The 14245-nt window shown below is 45.3% G+C and overlaps 1 protein-coding gene across 4 annotated transcripts in view; it reads left to right on the top strand.

Moving 5' to 3' along the window:
• Positions 1–14245, top strand: part of THOC2 (THO complex subunit 2) — a 133177-nt gene that overhangs the window by 30703 nt on the left and 88229 nt on the right. For all 4 annotated transcript variants that reach the window (XR_014460709.1, XR_014460710.1, XM_083159319.1 and 1 more), the window contains exons 7-10: positions 7146–7279; positions 8995–9161; positions 9259–9351; positions 9872–10027. Coding sequence is in view for 2 of the 4 variants with exons in the window: in XM_083159319.1 (XP_083015445.1) it covers positions 7146–7279; positions 8995–9161; positions 9259–9351; positions 9872–10027 (550 nt within the window). In the remaining 2 variants the exon portion in view is untranslated. The remainder of the gene's footprint in view (positions 1–7145; positions 7280–8994; positions 9162–9258; positions 9352–9871; positions 10028–14245) is intronic.

The raw sequence follows: 14245 nt of genomic DNA, 5'->3' as shown, positions 1-14245 counted from the left end.
CCTAGCAGTTAAGCAGTTGTAACTCGGGGAATTCTACCCTGGTTTTTCACTAGGTTTTTTTACACTGGTGCCAGGGTTGACTGGTTTAAACCAAATGGTTAAAAATAAAAACACTTTAATTTTTTTCATATGCTCAACCAACATCTCTTAGAGATGCGGAAATACCAGCGTCGCTCACATTGGTTATATTTCCTATATAAGTTGAACTAATTACAGGTCTTTATAATGAATAAAACTGTTTACGTGGCAATTTTCACAGCTATTTTGTCAAATTCCCTTGGCACTTAAATAGTTAAACAAACAAACAAGCCTAATATACTATATTAAATGCCAGTGGCAAGCCTGGTGATTAGCTCCTCTTTTGTGTATTAGTTTCTCTGTAATGTGGTTTTGCATTTTCCATTTTGTATTTCTATTCCGATTTATTTAATTATATTAAGTAATAAGTAGGAATAATGCATACTATTAACTTGATTTTATTTTCAATTTCATCCATCTCTGAGTGTATTTTGTGTATATTAATGTTTAATCTATCTATATCTATGTAGATGTAACAGGAATATTTAAATATGTAAAATCAAGCCTAATAACATTAATAATGTTAGAAAGCTTTAAAATATGGTTAGTTAAGGTTTCAAATACATAATTCCATTTTCTTTCATTAAAACTAAAAATAAAAAATATCCTTTGCTGTATATGGTCAAAATGTAGAATGTATCACATCAGGTTTCTCGTAGATGATTCATAAAAAACAAATAAACACAGAAATTTATGGTTTAGTATTTCTATATAAAGTTCATATTGGGATTATCTTCCTAAAGTTGATGTATGAAGTCCTCTTATATGAGACTTTGATTCTACTCTTTATAGGTTCACCCTTCATGCAGGCAGTCATTACTGTGTCAGATGAATGATATTGCTGGTGTGAATGTGTCCAGAACACACACCCCCACTATCCACGTCATCCCAAAGCGTGGCGAGTGCAGCGGAACGCGTCCTCCGACCTTTTCATACCCCCACTATCCACGTCAGCGCGGAGTTGATTTTATATAGTGAGGCGAGCCACCGAGCCCGATGCGTGGCGAGCGCACGCGGATTACTTTACATGTATTCCGCGCCCCCTCGCAGGGCTCGCTGCGCTCGCCACACTATATAAAATCAACTCCACGCTGACGTGGATAGTGGGGGTATGAAAAGGTCGGAGGACGCGTTCCGCCATGCTTCGGGATGACGTGGATACTGGGAGCGACGCAAAACAATGCCAGAGGTGCTCGCATCACACGTCATAGTAAGCACCCATCGCTTCTGATGCCATGCCTGTTTGTACAATGAAATATTGCATCCCATCGCATTTGGTGCCATGCAATCCTATGCGATATTTAATTGTATAAGCACTCCTGTGCAGTTAACATGGATATCGCATTGCACACCACTATCAACGGTACGCGGTGCAATGCGATTTTCCAACGCAGAATAGCCCACTAAGCTATTTGCTTAGTGGGCGCTGTTATAATACACAAGAACCGTTTTTTTTTTTCTTGTTATTCATGTAGAGGGACCGAACTATCCCTTATTTGTTGTGATCTCTATTGCTGCTCAGGGCGCAATAAAAATGCTTTAAACCCCCCCCCCCCCCCCCCCCCCCATTTTTATTATTTTTATTTTTATAAATCACCTTTTTTTTTTTTTTTCATTCACTGACTGGGGCAAAGATTATACATTGTGAGGGGGAATTTTTTTCTAAAACTGATTTGATGTGGAATGACCCTGTGGTGGGGTTCCCATTCTCAATGATCGTTCCCGTCGGCTCTCCCATGTGACTGATGGCAGGCGCTACAATGAAGTGTTGCCCCTCATGCTATGTTGCCATATTTCAATGGACCTATTGGCCCTAAAGGCCCCCATACATTAGGCCGACTTGTCCTAGGGACAAGTCGGACCCAATTTACCTGCGAGCCGCCCGGCAGCTCCCCGGGAGGCTCACATACAATTTGGCACTTGATGTGCCATTTTTACATGGGATAAATCGCATGCGATTTATCCCATGTAAAAAAAAAACCGGGGAGCTGCAGGGCGGTGAGCAGTAGTGGGGGCGGGCAGCGGCAGTAGTGGGGACGGGCAGCGGCAGTAGTGGGGACGGGCAGCGGCGGTGGGGGCGGCCAGCGGCGGTAGTGGGGACGGGCAGCGGCGACGGGCGGCGTTTGCGGTGAGCGCAGTGTACTTACACATAGCAGCAGCGGCGGGGACGGGACGCGCAGTGGCGGCTATTATATTTTTAAAATACTTGTCAAATGACCGGCCGCTCTCTGATTGGCCGGAGAGCTCTCAGCCAATCAGAGAGCGGCCGGTCATTTGACAAGTATTTTAAAAATATAATAGCCGCCACTGCGCGTCCCGTCCCCGCCGCTGCTGCTATGTGTAAGTACACTGCGCTCACCGCAAACGCCGCCTGCCGCCGCTGCCCACCCCCACTACCGCCGCTGGCCGCCCCCACCACCGCTGCCGCTGGCCGCCCCCACTACTCCCCCGGTGTCTGTATGCATATGCCTGTCAGGTGGCAGGCATATGCATACAGGGAGGTCGGACGTGATCGTATGTACAGACCGTCCGACCTCCCTGATCCGGTCCGATGCGCACGGGACCGCGCATCGGATCAAATGTCACATACCTACGATTTTGGGCCGATTTCATCCGATTATCGGCACAAAGTGCCGAAATCGGATGAAATCGTCCCAAAATCGCATAGTGTATGGGGGCCTTAAGACCCAGGCAGCATTGAAACCCCGGAACGTGAAACTGCTTGCTGGGGATAAGGAGATGGTGACCCAGTTCCCAGGACCCCAGAGTGATTATGATGGCCTGTAGTAGGTTTTACTCATGCTGCGCCTGGGGAGAGACCCAGCAGTCCTAGAGTGCTGGGCTAGAGGAGCCCAGGGTTGGGTACAGTTTGAAAAATACTGTAAAATAAAACATTAGAATAGATTTTAACCAGTATGTGAAGCACAGAACTTGAGAAAGCTGCAGTGCTGATATGAAGCCTGGTGCAGGGCCACAACATGTATCTGTGTTAAATGTATCAGAAATGTTGCCAGAAAATATATTTTTTTTGCCCTGCTTGGAGCTCTGATTCAGGCTATCTTGCCTTTTTTTTTTTTTTTTAATGACTGCAGGCCAGCATATCAAAGCTTCAACTTCTGCCAGCTACCAATCTGGGCCTGGTCATGGGTGGGAATCAGGTGATTGCAATCAACAGGTTTGGCCACAGCTTGTGCACAAATATACAGCATCGAGCAGTATCAGGTGACAGTGATAGGACCAGGTGTTGGCAAAATACCCACCCAATGCGTAGTGGGTGGAGTTTGTAATAAGTGGTTACTGACTGTAAGAGGAAATCCCCAATTGGCACAGGTCCTATGGGAACAAACAAATCTGGGTTGTTCCACATCAGTTCAACCAGGCATGACAACCACTGAATCTGATTCTCATGATACTTTATACACTTGACACTACTGCATAGCTATTAACCCATGTAAAATAGTTCTTCTCTGTGCCTCATAGTTTTTGAGATGGACACAAATTTTTATATAAAAAAATTGCTCTGAAATGCCACTTCTTTATAGTCTGTTTTTATGTAAGTCGTATGTGTGGAAAATCCTATTTCCATCCCTAATCCACTTATCACTTTGAAATTGTGCCCCTTTTTTCATTCAAAACATGGAGATTCCAGAAAAAATCTTGTCTGACCTGGAGAGTCCCCATACATTCTTTTACTTCCCACTTAATTATTTTTCAGTGCAAAAAAGAAAGTGGGTTCGATGAGCATTAACAGAACCGTTACGGTGTTCCTTTTCTGTTTATATTGAACCTTTCAAAGTATACTTTATAAGGCCTTGAAAGAAAAAAAAAACCAGGGATTTTAATTGTCTGAATGAGTATTTATTTTAATGTTTAATTGGAATCCGCTCTTTAAAATATCCATTATTTATAATGTCAGGGGAGTTCTATAAGTTAATTTCAATACATGTGCAGATTTCTTATTACACATAGGTTGTATTCAGTTAGCTATAATAACCCATTTTTTGGAGATAAACGACGACTGTACATCGCATCAAGTGGTGCCCAGTGCAGCACCCGATGTCGCATGCCATCTGCGATGGACACCGGGTGCTGGAAGAGGGGTGGCGTGGTGGCTGTGCAGCGAGGACTGGAGCAGATGACTTTGAAAAACACTGGCCGGCCCTCTGATTGGCTGAGGCCGCTGAGAGAGCTTTCTTAGCCAATCAGCGGCCTCTCATCCATCAGCCACTGATTGGCTGAGAGAGCTGTCTCTATCAGCAGCCTCAGCCAATCAAAGGGCTGTCCAGTGTTTCAAAGTAATCTGCTGTCGCTGCTGAGTCCCGCCACCTGAAAGTGCTTCTTCACAAGGTCCACCGCGGTCCCCAGCTCCATGGCCAGTCAAGTACATACCTGTTCCCCGCCAGCACTCCGGTCCCACTGCTCCGCCACCAGCTCAGGTACCTGAGCCAGCCGCTGATTGCATGCGAGCAATCGCATGTGGTTAAAAACCAAATGCGATTGCTCATGCAATTCGATAAATATGTGCAGCACATAATATCTATCGATGCGACATTTGACGGCGTGCCTGCGCATGCAATCATTCCATTTATCAGCCAGGTGTGGCCGGAATCGGATGATTGCATGCAATATCTCACATATGTATGGGCAGCATAACAGCGGCTGGTGGCTTGGGTGAGGGAGGGTTGAGAAGTGATTTAAATGTCTTAAAGAGTCGTTGGGTTTAGACGCTTCAGTATAGATGAGAGTTTGGAATCTCCGGTGTGTTTGGCAGTGTTTAGGGCATTGCGAAAGGAGTGGTAGGTAGTTTTATATGTGAGGAAGTCCATTGGATTATGGGATTTGTGCCATGTACATTAAACTTTTCCTGAGAGTTTTTGTAGGTGTCTTGTTAATTTAGAGTGTCACGGTTGGCATCTAGGCCTACATGGAGTGTAGCTGGAGCAACTTAGTCAAGGGCTATTATAAGAGTCTGGTTTGGGTGAGATACAGCCATCTCAGGAGCAGTGAGGGCAAAAATAGGTGAAAGTTGTTGTTGCAGAGAGGAGGAGAGTTCTTGAAAATGAATACCATTAAAATCAGGTCATGGTGAATATTAGTGTGTTTTATATGCATTTCCTTTGCAGCAAAACATTTGCATTGCTTTATGTGGTTATATACATAAATGTATTTGTGCGTATCTGGCTTCTGGTTAAAACAAAAATGGTTTGGCTCTGTAGAGTGATACATGCTATACTGATTAGAATTCTCTTTTAAAATTAGAGATCCTTGTAATTGAAAAGAATTGTTACTGTACACCTATAATCCAATGCACACAGTCTACGTTTGTTTTCCATAATACAGATTACTATTGGTGAATTTAATTAGCTGCAATTTTTTTTTTTTTTTTTTAAGAGTTAAAGACAGGGCTTTTATTACGATTTGGGATAAGTCGCTATTCAATTGTTGGCAATACATTTTCACTGATAATTCTTCATAGGTTTCATCAAATTTTACTTCACCGCCTCAGAGTAGGTGATAAGCTTGGAGAAAATCACTGTTTTTAAGGGAAATACTTTGAGATTTGATTCAGATAACCAGCATACCACCCTGAGTGGCAGATTTATTAAGCTTGGAGAAGAGATAAACTGGAGATAAAGCGTAGAAAAGGTAAAATGAGGTAAAGCACCAGCCAATCCACTCCCAACTGTCTTTTTCAAACACAGCTGATTGGCTGGTGCTTTGGGTGTGGTATATTTCCCCGACAGTCGGGATTCCGACAGTCATTAGTCAGACGTCGGAATCCCGACTGCACAGCGTGGTGAGCGCAATGAAGCCCCTTGCGGGCTCGCTGCGCTCGCCACGCTGCGGGCACGGTGGCAAGCTGTGCTTGCCACCTATTTTATTCTCCCTCTATGGGGGTCGTGGACCCCCACGAGGGAGAAGTCGGAGGAATGACTGTCGGAATCCCGACTGTCGGGGAGCCGTCCGGCACCCGATGCTTTATCTCCTTTTACCTTTTTCTCCGCTTTATCTCCAGTTTATCTCTTTTACAAGCTTAATAAATCTGCCCAATGAGTTATTAAGCTCTCAAGGGGCACATATACAAGGGCAACTGTTCCAAGGGGAGAAGTCCTCCACGATCTCCTCCCCCCCCCCCCATCTTGAACTGCCCGGTACGAAATACCATATGCACTTATTTTACATACGATGCAGTGTATGCACGCTTGCCAAGACACAATAAATCTATCATGCAACAGGTGCAATATTCAGGCTCCAATGCGAAGAACACGGGACCGCGCATTACTTTAGACATGTCAAAATATGTGATTAGAATACTTTACATCTGTTTTATCGCTGCAATCAGATGAAAACTGCCAAAATCGCCTGGAAATTGCCCTAGTGTATGGGCTCCGTGTTTTTTTTAAAGAATATTTTAATTTTTATTTACCACTGAAATACATTTTTGGGGTTAAATGTAAAATGAAGGAGTGTGGGGTAAAGGTGTGTGACAGCTGTATTTAGGTGCTTTATGAATATATGAAATCAAATCATACAGAAAGGGAAAGAGCCATACAGATATATCAGGGAGACCTTTCCTTTTAATAAACCGCAGTCAGGTTACAAAACAAAAGTGTTATATTGGTAACTTATTTTACCACTGATCTGTTAGATTACAAATCTTATGGGCTTCCTCCACAGTTTGGTCCATCTTTGAGCTTGTAACATAAAATGACACTTAGACCTTGTTACAGAAAAACAAGAGCAAAAGGGAAATGTTCCTACAGAATGAGTTGGCCTAAATATGACTGTTTTCTGGTGTTTACAACACAGTCACCACAGGCAAATGTCATCTGAATGGCTTCTAAATTCCCTGTAAGCTTGTCCCAGCAGATGGATAGTAAGAGGAACATCCACAGTGCCTGGCACGTTCTGCCATGAATGGCCGCCTTTTTTTATTTTTATGGTCTCTTTTCCGTTGTGTTTGTTTATAAAAGATTTGATTTGAGAAGTACACAAGCCCCAGAAAGTACATGATTGTCTTTCGTTTTAGTAAGCAGTTGTTGTTTTTATTTTATTTTTCATTCCAGTTATAAACAACAGAAATTTAATTTATTAAGAGAGGAAAATGAAGGTTATGCAAAGCTGATTGCAGAGCTCGGGCAAGATCTGTCTGTGAATATAAGAAGTGAATTGATCCTGGAAAATATTAAATCCCTAATTGGTAAGGCAGCCACTATGAGTTTTTGATGCTTTCATTTTGATTTATCTTTATTAACCATGCATTTTTAGGTTAGGGACATTTATAGAAGTCCCATGCAACAGTATTTTATTCTAAAAACAAAAACCACATCCTTTTTTTTTCTAAATAAAGATTTTTTTTACGTTTTTTTTTTTTTCTCTCTCTCTGAGAGCAGCAACTGCAGCCACACAATGGGTTTTCCGACTGGTCTCATCAGATGCAACTACCTTAGTCCAATCTAATGTGGTCGCATCTGATATGACCACTCCATGCTAGTGGTTAAAAACAGTTCTGGTCTCTTAAAAACATGTTCCTAACATGAGTCTCCTATGTATGAAGGCAGAGATACTTGATCGGACAAAGGAAACTTTAAAAATACAAGCCCAAGTTACAGATGGAGCAGCTCCTGTTGGAGCCAGCAGCCGCCAGTTGACAGAAGTAGGCGCTCGCATCCCGTTCCGTCGGAGCCCTCTGCCACCGGTCCCCTGCGGCCCCCACGGCTTCTCCCACTCCATTGCTGTCTCCCTGAAGTGGAGACGGGCAGGGAAACGGCTCACGACCGCCATGCTGATGGGGACGCACATGTGCGTGAGACGTTCGCCTGTCCCCATCAGATGGAGCGCCTCTGGCGATTCCCTGAGCTTGGTGAGAGGCGTTCCATCTGTATGAAGCTATTTGATGTGCTAGACCACTCTGCAGTGTGTGGACTACATAAATCATGGCTAACCTTGACACTTCAGCTGTTGTTGAACTACACGTCCCAGCATGCCCTGCATCAGTTTTAGCATGCCAAATAGCAAAACTGTAGCATGGGCATGCTGGGATGTGTAGTTCAACAACATCTGGAGTGTCAAGGTTAGCCATCACTGACCTAAAGGCATTTTGCCATGTCTTACTGTTTTTTTCAGTAGTATAATTTGCCTACTGCTACGAATATGCTTACTGTTTACAGTAAGGTGTAAAACAACATTTAATATTGTATTGTTGGGACAATAATACTAAAAATGCACCTTTTTCATAAAAGCTCATTCATTCTGCGCAGTTTACACGCACTCTATTGCAGTGTTTTTCAACCACTGTGCCGTGGCACACTAGTGTGCCTTGAGCTGTTCTCAAGTGTGCCCCCAGATCTAGAGATGCTCAAACTAGTTTACAGCCACCACCAGTTCAAATGTTATTTACTGGTCTCTTCTTTTCATGTAAAGGGACAATGTATTTTATTTTTGTTACCTGTGGGGACCAGTGTGATTGTTTTTTTATATGGGGGGCAATAGGTTTGTTTTTTTTCCTGTGGGGGCCAATGTGTTTTGCCCTATGGGGATCTCATGGTGTGCCTTGGCAATTTTTAAATCTTATTTAGTGTGCCGCAAGGTAAAAAGGTTGAAAATCACTGCTCTATTGTAATGGACATCCGGTTGCTCTAAGAACCAATTCGGTTCTTGAGCCAATAGTTTATTTGCCTCCCACCAGTTGGACATACTAAAATGAAAGCTTTCCTATTCAAAAAGCATAAATTAGAATATCTACTGCACACATATTAACATGATACAGACATAGTTCTTAAACAATATCTATCTGTATAGAACAGTTACTGACAGTATGTCCTGCTACCTCTGTCACTGCTATTAGTCAACACAACTTTAGTTAAATTATAATAGGAATTGGAATTTTAAGAAATTGTTTTTGCTTTTACTTAGGATGTTTTAATCTGGACCCAAATAGAGTTTTGGATATCATCTTAGAAGTGTATGAGTGCAGGCCAGACCATGATGACTTTTTTGTACCTCTAATTGAATCTTATATGGGCATGTGTGAGCCTCAGACCCTCTGCCACATCCTTGGATTTAAGTTCAAGTTCTACCAGGTAAAGCATACGATTTATCTTGATCCCACTTACAAAAAGCCTTCAAAATATATCCCTTTCCTGAAGTGTTTCCACTAAATGTAAATGTAATTTTCAGGAACCTAATGGAGAGACCCCGTCATCTTTATACAGAGTTGCCGCTGTTCTCTTACAACACAATTTAATTGATTTGGAAGACCTTTATGTACATGTAAGTTCAATTTAATTTTACAGGTATGGGGATCAACATTTAGGGCTACTTCAGTTACAGTTTATAGACTTTTTTTTGTTTTGCAAAATGTATTTGTTACATTGAGGCCATAGTAATGTCATCCACCTTGTACAGCAGAAAGCTTATGCTAAACAGTTATGGGCACTACTAGGAATGTCAATCCTGGGGAATTTTTTTAATCTTGGGATTCGGTATTGATAAATGCGCAATTTGAAAATTGCCCCCCCCTAATAACCCCCCTCCCCCTACCCTTGTTCTTGACTGTCAGGTTGGTCAAAAAGACCTTTATCTAGATCTTTAAATACTTTTATGATCGTCTCATTTAAAATACTGAAACTATTTGTCTTATGCTGTCATGGGTACCTTGTTGGGGTGATTACCTATTTTGGTATCCAGGTAATTTCTCTGCTATGCCTATGAAAATTGTAGTGCATTTAAAGAAATGGAATTTGCATCTTTAGACATTCATTATTTTGTGCGTGTAATGTTTGCATTTTAGCTTCTGCCACTAGATAGCAGCATTCTTGAAGAACACAAAAAGGAACTTGTGGAAGCCAAACAGATTGTGAGAAAACTAACAATGGTAGTTCTGTCTTCTGAAAAACCTGAGGAAAAGGATAAAGATAAAGAAAAGGATGAGGAAAAAAATGAAAAGGTAAAAGCAACTTGTATAACACTTAAAACCACTATTAGTAGCGGTTGCTAAATGGTGCTACAATGCCTGCAATTTACGTCAACATTACATTAAATGCTGATTTCTGTAATTTACTTTGTGTCTATAGATGTATGTGTACAGTATATGAAAGAAAAAAGTAAAGCAGGTCGTAGTGCAGCGCTGTCTCTATTATCCAGTGTAATTTTTGATAATATATTTATTTCTCTGACATGCAGCAGGGACCACTGGAATCACATCGGGTATTAGAGCTGGGAATGCTGGGAGCTAGGCACTTCTTAATATTAATTAGGGGATACTGGCTCCTCCCCTCTAAGACCCACAATCCCCCAGTGAGAAAATTGTGCCAGGGAGTTAGGTTACAGTTTTTCTGCTCCTGCACATTTTTTCAAGCTTTTTGGCTATATATATATATTTTTTACAAGTACTTTTTGCTTGGTAGTAGAATCCCTTCCCCACCTATTGAAAGGTGTGGGTCCGGGTATTCAGCGCCCCTGGAGATCCAGGTCGTCAGTCAGGACCTCGCTAAAGGTGCCTGCCTGCACGAGTTCCGTGCTCCTGCCGCCCCTCCAGCAAAGGGGACGCCAGTCACGAAGTGGAAGCCTCCGGTGGTGAGTAGGCGCTGAGCGCTCTTTCCACACGCCGTCCCCTGCTCCCCGCCTGCCGCGCTGTACGCGGTTCTCTGCAGCGTTGTGAGGCGCCGCCATCTTGAAAACGGCGCGTCCTCGTGTACAGGTCTCACGCGGCAGTACTAAGTGCCGTTACACGGAGGAGCGCTAGCAAGCGGGTGGCTCTGGGCGCTGTCAGGTCTGCACTCGCTGGCTAGGTAAGAGGGAGAGGGGACACGCTGCTCAGGGAGGCGGGCATGGCGCGGCCATTACGCAGATACACAGTAAGGGTGACTCTTTCCTGTTCACAGGTGACTGCAGCTTAGAAGGCTCTGAAAGATATCACTGACACAGTGTTTTGCGCTGTTTTGGTCTTGGTGTAACAGGGCTCATTCTCCTCCAGGTCTCACGGAACCCTGAGGTTTTGGCTTGTGAGAGGTGTATCTGTACTCAGTGTGTGTGTGTGTCTGTAAAATCCTGTATCGCACGCGGTATTGGACCGGGCGGGCAGGAATCATGACGGGCAAGTCCAAAGCCTCTCAGAAGGTTTTCGCTTGTACTGTTTGTACAGCAAAGTTTTCTCAATACACTGCTGAGGGTAATGCCACTGTTTGTCAGTCATGTTCAGGTGCTGAATCTGCATCACTGGCGGGGTCTCAGGCGCCCCAGTGGGCCTCAACCTTAGTGGGTACTATGTCAAAACTCACTTCTGAGTTGGCGCTGGCTCGCAGAGCTGAGCCTTCGTGGGCTACAGCCCTAGCAAGGTCTGTGGAGGGGTTAGCTAGCTCCATGATCAGACCAGAGAGGCCTTCCACATCCAGCAATAAGTGTCCTTATCAGGCTATTATTGTGGAGGATGATTTAGAGGAGGAACAGGATCCATTTCACGAAATGGAGGATGGTGAATGGGAAGAGGTTCAGGATGTCATTCCTGAGGGAGAACCGACTCCTTTAGGGATAGAGGCTCTTATTATGGCGGTAAAGGAGGTTCTTCGTTTACCGGACGATCCCAGACCAGAGCCGCAGGAATTTGATCTGTTTGGTGGGGTTCAGAAGGCATCAGTAGTTTTTCCCTGCCCAAATCAGGATCAGCTTGTGGCAGCATGGAAGAACCCGGACAAGCGGTTCCAGATTCCCAGACGTTTTACTTCTCTGTATCCCTTTGAGCCAGCCGCCTTAAGCAGGTGGGAGACTCCACCTCCGGTGGACACCTCAGTTTCCCGGCTTTCCAAAAAGACGACATTGCCAGTCCCGGGGGCTTCGGCCTTGAAGGATCCCTCTGATAGAAAGATGGAGGCTACTCTCAAGGCCATTTATGTAGCAGCAGGGATTCAACTCAGACCGGCAATAGTTTCGGCCTGGGTAAATAGGGCAAATGTCAAATGGGCGGAGTTAATCATCGAGGGATTGGAGGCAGGTATGCCTATGGATGAGATACGATGCTTAGCGGAACACATTAAGGAGTCTGCTATGTTCTTAGGAGAGGCGGCTAAGGATGTATCCTTGATCTCTTCTAGAATCTCAGCAAGCGCCATTTCAGCGCGGCGAGCCCTCTGGCTTCGCTCTTGGCAGGCGGACGCGGAATCTAAGAGGGCTGTGAAGGGTCTTCCCTTTTCTGGGGACATCCTCTTCGGTCCTGAATTAGATAAATGGATCTCGCAGGCGACGGGGGGGAAGTCGGCTTTCCTACCGTCTGCAGCTCCTCCTCCTCCTAGGCGACAGTTCGCAGGTCCGTCTTTTCAGTCCTTTCGGACTCAGCGCCCCTTCCGGGGCAGAGGAAGAGGCTTCCAGTCATCCAGAGGTTCCAGAGCCAGAGCCCGTCCTCAGGCTGCTCCAAGAGTCCAGGAGCCTAAGCCCCAGCAGAAGCCGGTGGCATGACGGTTTACCAGCTTCCATCAACAGTTTACCGGTAGGTGCCCGTCTGTTGGCCTTCAGAACCCAATGGTTCTCCCTTTCGGAGGATCCTTGATTTCGCAGGGTAGTCTCAGACGGGTACCGTATTCAGTTCGATGCCACTCCTCCAGTACGGTTCTTCACAACGGCTCTACCAACATCTCAGGAAAAGAGATCGAGCCTGCTAGAGGCCATTCGGATCTTGCTGGAGGCTCAGGTCATCATGCCGGTCCCAGCAGCTCAGAGGAACACAGGGTACTACTCAACCCTCTTTGTAGTTCCCAAGCCGGATGGGTCAGTCAGGCCCATTCTCAACCTAAAGCCTTTGAATCTGTTAGTCTCATATCAACCATTCAAGATGGAATCAATCCACTCAGTGATTGCTTCATTGGAACCAGGGGAGTACATGATATCCTTGGATATCAAAGATGCTTACCTACACATCCCGATTTGGATTTCTCACCAGGCCTTTCTCCGTTTTGCCATAGGTCGGGATCATTTTCAGTTCAGGGCTCTGCCCTTCGGATTATCGTCAGCGCCCAGAGTATTCACAAAGACTCTATCAGTAGTCATAGCATACCTCAGATGTCAGGGGGTGATGATAATCCCCTATTTAGACGATCTCCTAATCAAGGCTCCAACGAGGGAGCTACTGGAGAGTCATGCAAGGTTAACTACTCAGACGCTCACCAGCCTGGGGTGGATCATGAATTTCAAGAAATCCTCTCTAGTCCCATCCAGGAGGATCTTGTTCCTAGGTCTTTGGCTAGACACAGAGACTCTGAGGGTCTTCCTGCCGGAAGACAAGGTCCAGGCGATTTTGCTCCTAGTTCACAGGATCCTACTTCCACAGAGAATCAGCCTCCATCTGTGCACGCAGCTTCTAGGGAAGATGGTGGCAGCCTTCCCAGCTCTGACGTGGGGACGGTTCCACTCAAGACCTTTTCAGTGGGATCTTCTCAGAAAGGGTGCGGGCTCGCACCTGAATCTTCACAGAAGGATCCACTTGTCGGCCGAGGCAAGACATTCTCTACTGTGGTGGCGACACAGAAGGAACTTGATAGAGGGTCGTCGGTTTGCAGTCCAGGACTGGATTGTCTTGACGACGGACGCAAGCCTCCGCGGCTGGGGTGCCGTAGTGCTTCACCTCTGTCTCCAGGGCAGGTGGGACCTGCAGGAGAGTCGCTTGCCCATAAATGTGTTGGAGATCAGAGCCATATACAATGCTCTGCTGGAGGCTCAGGAGTTTCTTCAGGGTCAACACATAAAGATAAGGTCGGACAATGCCACGGCAGTCGCCTATGTGAACAGGCAGGGCGGCACGAGAAGCAGCATGGCCATGAAGGAAGTAAGGAAGATTCTTCAGTGGGCGGAACGATCAGGAGTAATTCTGCTGGCGGTATTCCTTCCAGGCCGGGAAAATCTAGAGGCCGATTTCCTCAGCAGGGAGGACCTGCACCCAGGCGAGTGGTCTCTCAACCCCGAGGTGTTTCGGGAGCTCACCGACAGGTGGGGAGTTCCCGAGGTGGACCTGATGGCGTCTCGGAAGAACCACCAGCTACCAGCATACGTGGCACGTACAAGAGACCCTCAGGCCATAGCGGCGGACGCTCTGTCAACTCCGTGGGAGTTCAGCTTCGTCTACCTGTTTCCTCCACTTCCACTTCTGGGCCAGGTACTGAAGAGACTCAAGAGGGAA

This window comes from Crinia signifera, chromosome 9 (assembly GCF_055691185.1).
Source record: "Crinia signifera chromosome 9, ASM5569118v1, whole genome shotgun sequence".
Lineage (NCBI taxonomy): Eukaryota > Metazoa > Chordata > Amphibia > Anura > Myobatrachidae > Crinia > Crinia signifera.
This window is presented reverse-complemented; position numbering and strand designations above follow the sequence as displayed.